General features: G+C 50.8%; 1 protein-coding gene across 5 annotated transcripts in view; it reads right to left on the bottom strand.

Moving 5' to 3' along the window:
• The window catches only part of Emid1 (EMI domain containing 1), a 42,999-nt gene that overhangs the window by 9,322 nt on the left and 21,462 nt on the right, over nt 1-12,215 (bottom strand). For all 5 annotated transcript variants that reach the window (XR_015636809.1, XM_087584351.1, NM_001401620.1 and 2 more), the window contains 6 exon segments: nt 11,762-11,908; nt 10,766-10,864; nt 10,595-10,647; nt 10,160-10,222; nt 10,015-10,059; nt 2,639-2,683 (listed from right to left, as the gene is read on the bottom strand). Coding sequence is in view for 4 of the 5 variants with exons in the window: in XM_087584351.1 (XP_087440477.1) it covers nt 2,639-2,683; nt 10,015-10,059; nt 10,160-10,222; nt 10,595-10,647; nt 10,766-10,864; nt 11,762-11,908 (452 nt within the window). In the remaining variant the exon portion in view is untranslated.

The raw sequence follows: 12,215 nt of genomic DNA on the forward strand, positions 1-12,215 counted from the left end.
TTGCTTTGAACTCGGAGCAATCCTTCTGCCTCAGGTATCTGAATGCTGGGATTGCAGTGTGAGCCACCATTCCGGGTTTGGAGTTTAGCAATACTTAACGACGCTCCGTGTCCACCGTCGTTAGAATCCCTTAGGCAGCCTCCTCATTTCTGAGAGCCTCTATCCTCTCTCACATCTTGCCTGCCACCCCATGTACTTGCTACTCTGAATATATCCCAGTCCCTTTTATAAGCTGCCCCCACATCTCTGATTACCCCGTGACTGGTTAGGTCCCTTTCGTCACCAGTGCACTATTTATATAGACAACCCCACCACAGCCAAGTCCCCTTTGTCCTGTGGCTGCTCACCATGGTGTTTTACCCGATTTCATGGTGACTCCTCCTGGGGCCTGTGTCTGCAGAGTGCCTCTCTACACTGCCCAACCCTGAGCCTGGTATACCGAGCGATGCTTAGAGAACGGTAATGGATTCTCTAGCCTCTCTGGGAACTTAGGTGTCTTAGCCTGTTTCACTTCGGGTCTCATTTTTGGTGCCACCAGTTTGCTCCGCAGAGCTAGTCCTCAGTTTCCCTAACTAAATAAAGGATGAAGGCCCGCTTCCCTCTTAATTAGGTAAAGTAACTCAGGCCAGTCACTCAGCTCCTGCAGTACATGACTGTGACCACCTGGTGACACTGCTGAGCTACAGCTAAACTTGGTAAGCGGCTCTGAAAGCTACACTACCTTCAGGGGGCGCTGGTGGGTGAAGTGTGTCCGCGGGATGTTTCTTTCCATTGTACCAGGATCCCTACCTACCTCTAACAGAGCAGGTCCCTCAGCCCGGAAGCCACATGCATCTCCTGCCCAGCGAGCCCTCTCCCAGGCAGCAAGCAGGAGTAGAAGTGCAGGTGATGAAAGAAAAAGGTGGGCAGGTAGGGGTCCTGCTACCTCATGGGGGCCCCTCCCATAGCTAGTCCTGGGTTCAAGGTCTGACCTGGGGCGGCCCCAGGGTCCCCATGCAAGGGTAGGAGCTGCACATCGCCTGGCTCTGTAGTGACCTGGTTTTTCCCATACTTTCTGGGATGGGTGAAAACCAGTCTTCTCATCCTGGATCTCTGGGAGAGTGAGGGGCCCGGAGGAGGCAGAGAGCTGCTCATATGGGTCTCCCTGCTCATAGCCGGGTCCACACTGACACTATCAAAGGCCAGGAACCACAAGGAGTGGATGGGTGAGGATGGAGGGTTGGGAAGCAAGCATCTGGGAGAGGTAGCAGGGCCCCTAGAAGTCATGGGGTACACAGAGGTGGACTCGTGCAGGATGAGGACTACCACGGCTGTATCCATCACTGACTCCATGACCACAAATGGACAAGACAAGGTTGGAGGCTAATGCTGGCCACATCCTCACCAGTGGTGCTAAGGAATAGCAGGAGGGAAGGTATAACGCCAGCTTCCACAGAACACCCAGGTTGCCTTTGCTGTGGTGATGTTTATGATGACCCTACCAGTTTGCCAAATGCTTCCCATGTTTGCAATGGTTGCCAAGTGCAGGCACCTGAGACTTCAGGGCATGGTGTGTTCTAGGCTTCCTTATCTGTCTTTAGGCAGAGTAGATTCCTAGGCCCCAAATCTGTTCCTTAGTTACTTCTATAGATCTTGAAGGTTCCCGGTGAGGTCCTTGAAATCTTGAGATTTCTGCATATGTGGTCTGCAGATCTCTCTTCCCATTTACTCAGTGTCTGCTCTGCTTGTGACAGTTTCTGGGCCTCCCTTTCTATTGTCCAGCATCCTTCGTATGGTAGTGATCACTTTATCTCGGTTTCTATGGTTCTCTTGGCTTATGACAGTTTCTAGGCCTCCCTAGTGGATCACTTAAGGTAGGTCATGCTACCTAGTACAGATCTTTTGAACATAGCAAAGTTAGGTCTCCTGGCCTCATTAACCACGTAATGGTTTCAAGGTTTCCCTTCCCAAGCTTCACATTCTCTGTGTGTCTATTGGTTTCTAGGTCCCCAGCCCTTTATGCCATGGGTCCTTTGTGCATCCCTTTTTGTTGCTTGACTGAGGTCCCTTTTCTGGTTTTTTTTTTTTTCTTTTCTTTTTTTTCAGAGCTAGGGACCGAACCCAGGGCCTTGCGCTTGCTAGGCAAGCACTCTACCACTGAGCTAAATCCCCAACCCCCCCTTTTCTGTTTTAGGTGGATGGTTTCTTCACATTTCTCCTCCTTCTGTGGTCAACAGGACAAAGCCCAAACCTTTGACAGGAGGGACCATGGAAGTGGAGAAGGGGTCTGGCCTGGGTCACCTAAACTGCCCAACAGCCAACAGGCAAGGCTACAGAGGGTGAGTGGGTGAAGACAGAGGCGGAGACAGAGACAGAGCATGGGTGGGGTCTGCTGGAGGGGGAGTGTTGGGAGGGTGTGGGAGCAGGGCTCTGGTAAGTATGTGAGGAGGACACCCTTGATCCCAGGGTCTACTGGTGAGAGAACCCTTAACTGAGCACCCATGGCAGAGGGAGGCAGGGGGAGGGCAAGGGAATCAGGAAGAAGCAAAGCAGGGGGAGGGGAGGCAGGGAGGCAGGGCAGGGGGAGGCAGGGGAGGGCAGAGGGAGGCAGCGGGAGGCAGGGCGGCAGGAGGGGAGGCAGGTGCAGGGTGTAGCTTACCCAGTGACTCTTCTCACCAGGGTCTCCTTTGGGGCCAGGTTCTCCCTGAAAGAAGTCAGAGACAGAAGTAAGGAAGGGAAAGGAAGGGAAGGGAAGGGAAGGGAAGGGAAGGGAAGGGAAGGGGAGGGGAGGGGAGGGGAGGGGAAGGGAAGGGAAGGGGAGGGGAGGGGAGGGGAGGGGAAGGGGAGGGGAGGGGAGGGGAGGGGAAGGGAAGGGGAGGGGAGGGGAGGGGAAGGGGAGGGGAAGGGAAGAGAGGGAAGAGAGATGAAGATGTAGGAGAGGGCTGGCGTAAGGAAGAAAGACTAACGAAAACCTGGGTGTGTGTGCTGGTGCAGAGCCATTGCCTAGCACCCATGAGACACTGGGTTCAGTCCTTGGGGAGGGCAGTGTGCAAGGAGCCCAGGGAGGAGACAACACACTGGTAGGGTTAAGCACAGATTTCAAGAACTTCCTATCACATAGCACCGAGAGTTTGGAAATACCCAATGCTTTCTCGTGAAATTGCACAAAGCCAGGCTTTTACAGAAAGAACACAGGTCAGGGCTATGGAGTTTTCTTTGGACCAAGAACAAAACCCAAATGGACTTTCTGTAATAAAGGTAACTTTCTGAAAGAGTGGGGTGACCCATCTGTAATCTGGCTGTCCTGGGGCCCCCTGCACTGCTCAAGAAAATAACAGAGTGGGCTCCTCAGACTGTGCCCCCCTCATCCAATAAAGCTTCTGAGGAAAGGCTGTGTGAAGACAATAAACAAGAAACAAGGTGCGCACTTAAGAGAAAGATCAGTCAACAGAAACAGACCCACAGCTAACGCGGTGTTGTAAGTAGGAGACCAGGCATTTAAAACAGCCAAGACCGGGGCGGAGAGACAGCTCAGTGCTTAAGAGCACTGGATGCTCCCACAGGGAACCCATGTTCAATTCCCAGCACCCATATGGTAGATCACAGCCATCTGTAACTCCAGTTCCAGGGGAACTGACACCCTCTTTCCACCTCTGCAGGCAGCAGGCATGCATGTAATGTGCAGACATACATGTAGGTAAAATACTCATGTACGTAAAAAGAAATCTTAAAGAAATTAATAAAGTATCTATGACAGATATTCTGGACCATGGAGATGGCTCGGCAAATCCGGGCAAGCCTGAGGGTCTTAGGGGATCCCGGAACCCACAGTGGGAGGAGAGAGCTGAACTCTGTCCTGTGTTTCATGCATGCTCCCAACATCAGATACACGCGCAATAATAATAAATAAAGCAAAAACCTGAGGCTCTTCAGTGTGTGACTTGCGTCCATCAGGAATGGACACACTGAGCAGGAGAAAGGACCATAAAACACACTCCTTAACAAACATCAAGATGGGGCTGGGGATTTAGCTCAGTGGTAGAGCGCTTACCTAGGAAGCGCAAGGCCCTGGGTTCGGTCCCCAGCTCCGGAAAAAAGAACAAAAAAAAAAAAAAAAAAACCAAAAAAAAAAAAAAACCAAAAACAAACATCAAGACAAAACATACAAGGCATGATCTCAGACAATCTTGTAGAACTAGGAAAGAAATCAAATACCTAAAAAACTAACCTGGCAAAGTCTAAGCCATCAGGAGATGAAATACACTTGCCTGAGTACACAGGACAAAGAAGGAACCACAAGGGAAACGCAAAACTATTTTGAATTAAGTGGAAATAGAACCTGTCAAAATTTGTGCAATACAGCAAAGGGAGCGCTCAGGGGAAACTGTAGGCGTTAGAGGAGACACCAGAATAATTAACCAATGACTGAAGCTCCGGCCATGAAACATCAGAACAGACGGAGCCTACAGTAAGCAAGAGAGAGGAAAAAGTCACAGTGGTACAAGTGACTGCACATGGGCTCACACCTCTAGTGCACACACACACACACACATGCACGCTCTCTGCACACTTGGGAGGTAGAGGCAGGAGATCAAGGTCATCCTAGACCACAAAGTGGGGCTACATAGCAAGCTCTGTCTCAACAAACAAATAAGCACACAGCGTGATTGGAAAGCAGTGAAGCAGAAAAGGGAAAATCGAGAAAACCAACAAGAAGCTACTCCTTTTTTTTTTTTTTTTTAAATCAACTGTGCTTTTAAAAGATCAATAAAAAAGGCCCTGGGTTCGGTCCCCAGCTCCGAAAAAAAAGAAAAAAGAAAAAAAAATCAATAAAAATCACTGTGTTTTTCATCAAGCCAAGATAAAAGAATAACGATTAAAATTATTAATATCAGAAATGAAAATTAGGTGTCTCAAGGATCATAAACATTATGAACAACTCATGCCCATACATTCTCTCTCTCTCTTCCTCTCTCTGTCCCCCTCCCTTCCTTCCTCCCTCCCTCCCCCTCCCTCTCTCCCCTTTGGTTTGAGACAAGGTTTCTCTGTGTGACCCTGGCTGTCCTGGAACTCACTCTGTAGACCAGGCTGGCCTAGAACTCACAGAGATCCACCTGCCTCTGCCTCCCAAGCGCTGGGATCAAAGGCTGTGCCGCCACTGCCCGAATGAAGTGGACCAACTTCTGAAGACATAGGATGACAAAACTAAACAGAAAGATGGTCTGAGGGCTGGGGTATGGCTCAGTGGCTCAGGGCCTCAGCGCTTGTCCAGTACACAGGAGGCCCTGTGTTCAAATCCCAGCACCTCAGAAAGAAAACACAAAACAGGGCTGGAGAAATGGCTCAGTGGTTAAGAGCAACTGACTGCTCTTCCAGAGGTCCTGAGTTCAATTCTCAGCAACCACATGGTGGCTCACAACCATCTGTAATGGGATCTGATGCCCTCTTCTGGTGTGTCTGAAGACAGCTACAGTGTACAGTGTATATATATATAATAAATAAATCTTTAAAAAAAAAGAAAAAAGAAAACACAAAACAAAGCAACAGCAGCAACAACAACAAAATCAGGAGTCCTAAATCACAGCTGGGCACCGGTGGAACCAATCCAAAAAACAAAACACAAAAAAACAAACCAAAACCCCATCACCACTAACAACAAAACACCTTCCCAATGAAATAGTACTGCACACCTATTAGAATGGCCAAAATATCCAAGTGGAGGTGAGGACGAGGGGAGATAAAACTCTCACTCATGCTGTGAGGAGTTTGTGTGCTTTGAGTGAGAATGGCCCCCATAGGGACACTAGTTAGGGGAACTGTTTGGGAAAGACTGGGAGGTGTGGCCATTTTGCAGTAGATGTGGTCTTGTTGGAGGAGGTATGTCACTGAGGTGGGCTTTGAGGCTTTAAAAGCTCATAGCAGGCCTAGTGTCTCTCTCTGTCTGCTGCCTATGGATCAGGATGAAAAGCTCTTAGCTATCGCTCCAGCACCATGCCTGCCTACTGCTATGTTCCCTGCCATGATGACAATGGATTAACTCTGTGAACTGTAAGCAAGTCCTCAGTTAAACGCTTTCTCTATTAAATTGTCTTGGTCATGGTGTCTCCTCACAGCAATAGAACAAGACAGAAGGCAATATGGTACAGCTACTGTGCAAGACACTTCGGTAGCTTTTCTGATCTTTTCAGCAAGCTCTTGTGTATCCCATGCTGGTGTCGAAATCCCTGTGAAACTGGGAATGACTTTGAACTTCTGATCCTCCTGCCTCCACTTCCTGAGTGCAGGGATTATAGGTGTGCTATATGCCTAATGTATGTATCTCCCGTGAGTTGTTCCTCTGCTGCCTGTGAAGGGTGAAGAAGCTCCCACAAAATTCCCCCATGTACATAGTTACTATGCCTATTTACAAGTGATCAGCAGACATGATGGGTAAAAATAAAACTGTATGTGCTGGAGAGATGGCTCAGTGGGTAAGAGCGCTGACTGCTCTTCCAGAGGTCCTGAGTTCAAATCCCAGCAACCACATGGTGGCTCACAACCATCTGTAATGAGATCTGGTGCCCTCTTCTGGTGTGTCTGAAGACAGCAACAGTGTACTCATGTACATGAAAGAAATAAATAAATCTAAAAAAAAAAAGGCTTAGTCTTTGTATATGACTTGCTGTGTATAGAGGAGTCCATCTGCCTCTAGATTTTTTTTTCTTTTTTCTTTTTTTCGGAGCTGGGGACCGAACCTAGGCAAGCGCTCTACCACTGAGCTAAATCCCCAACCCCTCTAGATTTTTTATAATACTAATGTGAAGGCTCTTTACCAGTTGCTTCTGTATGGCTTGAGAACCAATACTAAGGGCGGGACCATGCCTGGAATGACAGCACTGTTGAATGCTGACAGTTCTTTAAAAGTCACTGTATTTTTATTTACTTGTTCTGCTTTTGATGCAGGCTCACACCCCATATCCCAGGCTGGATCCCATTTTGACTTACTCAGGCTGACCTAAATGTGAAGCAATTCTCCATCCTCCACCTCCCAAGTCCTGGGGTTACAGGAATGAGGCACTGTGCCAGTTTAGACGTTATTAATTTTGCCCCTTAAAAGGGAAGCATTCCAAGCAGTGGGTTCACACCTTTAGTCCCAGAACTCCACAGGCAGAGGCAGATGGATCTCTGTGAGTTGAAGGCCAGCCCGGTCTACAGGTGAGTTCCAGGACAGCCAGGGCTGTCAAAATAACAAAACAAAGAAGAACAAACAAAAGGCCTAGGCCTGATGTCACACGTGTATGGTCCCTGACACTGAAGGGGTTGAAGCAGGAGGGTCTTGAACATGGGCAACTTGAGTCTGAGCACCTCAGTCAGATCCTGTCTCAGAGAGGGGGTGGGACGGACTGAGAGCCTCGATGCTCCTCCAGAGGACCCAAGCTCAGTTCTAATGCCCATGTTTGATGGCTCATGACTGACTGTAAGTCCATCTCCAGGACATATGACATCCTCTTCTGGCTTCCAAGCCCCCCTCCCCCACATACACATGGTATACAGTCACACACACATGTACAAAACAAATAAAATTAAATCTTAATAAAAAAAAGATGGCTAGGGCTGTAGCTCACTGGTAAGAGTCTTTGTTTAGCATGTACAAGGCTCTGAATTTAATCCCCAGTAACCAGGAAAAAAAATCATGATTTTAAATTATCAGTGCATAGTCAATATGGAGCACAGGGTCGGTCTCTCTCTCTCTCTCTCTCTCTCTCTCTCTCTCTCTCTCTCTCTCTCTCTCTCTCAACAAGTATTTCTCTGTGCAACCCTGGCTATGTTGGAACTCACTCTGTAGACCACGCTGGCCTCAAACTTAGTGCTCAAAATGCCTCTGCCTTTCAAATTCTGGGATTAAAGGCATGCTCAAACTCAGTTCAAACCACAGTTGCAGAATGTACAATATTTAAATTTGTATCTTTTTTTTTTTTAGAGTCAACTGACTTGAGAGTGATGGTGATGGTGATGGTGAGATGGTGGTGGTGGTGGTGGTGGTGGTGGTGGTGGTGGTGGTGGTGATGGTGATAATGGTGGTGGTGGTGGTAGTGGTGATGATAGTGATGATGGTGATGGTGGTGGTGGTGGTGATGATAGTGATGGTGGTGATGGTGGTAGTGGTGATGATAGTGATGGTGGTGATGGTGACGGTGGTAGTGGTGGTGGTGATGGTGGTGGTGGTGATGGTGGTGGTGGTGATGGTGGTGATGGTGACGGTGGTAGTGGTGGTGGTGGTGGTGGTGGTGGTGATGGTGGTGATGGTGGTGATGGTGGTGGTGGTGGTAATGGTGATGGTGGTGGTGATGATGGTGGTGATGATGGTGATGGTGATGATGGTGGTGGTGGTGGTGGTAATGGTGATGGTGGTGGTGATGATGGTGATAATGGTGGTGGTGGTGATGATGATAGTGATGGTGGTGATGGTGGTAGTGGTGATGATAGTGATGGTGGTGATGGTGACGGTGGTAGTGGTGGTGGTGATGGTGGTGATGGTGACGGTGGTAGTGGTGATGGTGGTGGTGATGATGGTGATAATGGTGGTGGTGGTGGTGGTGGTGGTAGTGATGGTGGTGATGGTGGTGGTGGTGGTGATGATGGTGATGGTGATGGTGGTGGTGGTGGTGGTAATGGTGATGGTGGTGGTGATGATGGTGATAATGGTTGTGGTGGTGGTGATGGTGATGATGGTGGTGGTGATGGTGATGATGGTGGTGGTGGTGGTGGTGATGGTGATGATGGTGGTGGTGGTGATGGTGATGATGGTGGTGGTGGTGATGATAGTGATGGTGGTGATGGTGGTAGTGGTGATGATAGTGATGGTGGTGATGGTGACGGTGGTAGTGGTGGTGGTGATGGTGGTGGTGGTGATGGTGGTGATGGTGGTGGTGGTGATGATGGTGATGGTGATGGTGGTGGTGGTGGTGGTAATGGTGATGGTGGTGGTGATGATGGTGATAATGGTGGTGGTGGTGGTGATGGTGATGATGGTGGTGGTGATGGTGATGATGGTGGTGGTGGTGATGGTGGCACTGGCCTAAGGACGAAGTTTAATGATAGATCACTTGCTAACACAAGCTGTTCAATGCCCTGGGCTCAGTTCTCAGCACTCTCAAAAAAGTGCTGAGGGGCTCATAACAGAAGTAGAAGTAGAACGCAGAGCAATGATAACACAGGAGGATGTAAACGAACAACATGCAACGTGCGGCATGCACTCACAGCTGGCACAGCACGGGAAGCGTTCCATCAACTCATGTAAACTGTGAGGAGGGAGGGACAACGTTGTCCTTAGCAACCGTGAATAAAACCACATAAATGGGGATTTCTAAAAAGCTGTTAGTGGGTGCTTGGACCCCAGAGTACTCAGAGGCAGAGCGTGACAAACCACCAAAGGCAAGAGAGGGCACTGGAAAAGACTGGATAAACAGACACCAGGGGCAGACGGCTGGCTCAGACGGAATCCTGCTGATGCTTGTGCAGACAGATGAAAATATCAATGAACTCTGAAAAGGGCAGGACCCGTGTTACGGGCGAGAGGTGCAGTGTAAATACACCGACACCAACACCCACAGACAGCAGCGTCATAACGCCACTGTGGCTCCTTCGTTGGCGAGCAGTGCAGACCTCAGAGTGGGTATTCTGGAGATAAAATATTAATTCCACAGAGGCCAAGGCAACACTGAAGTCCTAAACGAGTATCTGCGCAGGAACAAAGACTCGAAACACACGGAGCCAACGCTGGCTGCGTTAGAGAGAGAAACGGGCAATTCTACACTCAGAGATGGAGAACGAGAAAGGAAAATGCGGCATCAAAGAGACAGAGAGAAATGGGTACAGAGCCACAAGCAGACAGACTGACGGAAAGGGAGGGACAATGGCTCTCAGCAATGGGGAGCGACAACAGAAGGGAGCTGCCCTGAGTCACACATGAAGGGTCGGGTGTTCCGGGTTCAGGAGCCTGGGCTGCTGGGGTCTTGGAGCGGTGGGTATTGGGGGGCGGGCTGCATCACTTACCGGAAACCCCATCAAACCCTGGGGGCCAGGTTCCCCAGGCAGTCCCTGTATCAGAGGAGGGGAAAGAATTGTGTTAGCTGGTGAGAGTGATCATTGAACATCCCTGGACCGCCTGGAACTCCCATGTGAGGTGATCTATACTCACTCTCTCTCCCTTTTCTCCCGGGGGGCCAGACGTTCCTTTGGGTCCAGAGGGGCCTGGCGTTCCCTGAACAATAAGACAGAGCCTCAGCCTTGGGCTGCAGTAGGTAGGACAGGGGTTGGGGACCGAGGAAGCGGTGAGGGAGCCTCAATGTGGGCCAGGCATCACCAATGCCCAGCACACAGCATGCAGGTCAGACTGTTAGAAATCTCTGGAGTCAGACGTCCTGACCCTGTGTGCTGGCTGCAGGCTGAAGAATCCCCCCTCCCCCCGACCCCTTTACTTGGCCTCGGGGATAATAATACTTCTTGTTGGGTGAACCGAGTTAAGAAGATTTATGGAGAGTACTTTGCATATCAAAGTACAGACTCAACGCATGGATGAGCAGACGGGTGAATGGAGTTACGCATGGGTGGAAGAACTTGGATAATGACTTACCATGTGTCCAGGACTCCCAGGGGCACCCGTGGGGCCAGGAAGTCCAGGAGGGCCTGAATAAAACAGGACCAGAAGGCTAAGAAGTTCCCCGTCGACTGTCTAATAGCCTAGTGTCCCCACGGTTGCCTCCTACCATCCCCCTCCCTTATCTCAGGCCTGGGCTCGACTTACCCATGGGCCCTGGGGGGCCTGGAGGACCCGGAGGCCCAGTGGGTCCTTGGGGCCAGTGGCTTCCCATTTCGGTGAAGGTATTAGACAGCAGCGGATCTCCTGGGAGGGGACAGATAGTGAGTGTGTCGAGCTGGGGAGTGGGGCAGTTGGTTATCACCTGCCACCTCTGCCGAGCTGCCTCTGATAGTCCTGCAGGACAGCGCCACACAGACAAGGCCACCAGCACAGGTACAGAGAGGAGGAAGAGCTGCGTTCTAACTCTGCCACTGTCTAGCTGATTATGTCCAGAATGGCTCTCTCCTTTGCCGACCCTGTTCTGCCACCTGCTGAGAGGGCTAACAGTGAAAGCTGCCTTTTACCAACTGTCTTCTCTGCACTGGGGATTGTGGGGCCCGAGAGGCTGGCACTGTTGCCATCCTGCACAATAGAAACAAGGACAAAAGGCTCGGAGCAAAAATAAAATAAAGAACGGCGCTGGAATGAATGATGTAATGAGGGAATGAAGGAACAGGACCCAGGTATTCAGCGAACATCAGAATCAGATGGGTTAAAACGGCCACTCTAGCAGCATATGGGTAGGTTGGGCCAGGCTGTCTGGGATCCACTCTGGTGCTTAGCTGGGGGAAGGAACTGGAGCCTCCCTCAGCAACAGGGCCAGGGCTGCGGCCTTGGGAGCTCTGAGCTCAGTCTTGAGGTTAAGCCTTGAGCTTCCCAGCACTCTGAGGGCTGGGTGGCAGCCAGCCCTGAGGCTCAAGGAGGGCCTAATGCCAGGTGGTTCTGAGCGTGTGGGTCTGAAGCAGCTCCCCCCACTCCCCAGTGTGTGGGTGCGGCACATGACCTCCCTCTCCAGCCTCAGGGTCCTTTCTCTGTGAACAGAGGGTAGCCGCACCTGCTGAACAGCTGGGTGACAACCGGGAAAACTGGGCGCACACCCGACACCCGACAGATGGCTTCATTCACCCCACCTCAAACCACTGGGACTCTAGGGGGACTTACCATGCAGGGAGACCTGGGCACTGGGGGGCCCGACAGGGGCTGGAGGTCCTGGGGGCCCAGGTGGACCTGGAGGGCCCGGAGGGCCCATCTTTCCAGGGGTGCCCGCAGCTCCTGTCTGGCCAGGGCGTCCTGGGGGTCCCTGTGGGCCTGCAGTAAGAACAGGGACTGGTAGGTGTGTGGGAGGAAGGGAGGGACAAGGAGGTCTGGGCAATGGGTACAAAGGCCCTGAAGTGCACAGGCCTGTCCTCTTGGCCATTGGTGACAGGGAAGAATAACACAGCATCGTGCCCTTCATCTCTACCAAGCTGTTCTGGCTACCTTCTATAGGGCTCCCAGACCTCTCAGCTCCTCCACAGAACCCCGGTCAGAGGGGTTAGGCACTGATATTTCTTGCCCATCCAGCAGCTATCCACCCCCATCTTGGAGGCAGACTGGTTTCACCCCACCCAGTGAC

The sequence above is a fragment of the Rattus norvegicus genome, chromosome 14 (genome assembly GCF_021556685.1).
Source record: "Rattus norvegicus strain SHRSP/BbbUtx chromosome 14, alternate assembly SHRSP_T2T, whole genome shotgun sequence".
Lineage (NCBI taxonomy): Eukaryota > Metazoa > Chordata > Mammalia > Rodentia > Muridae > Rattus > Rattus norvegicus.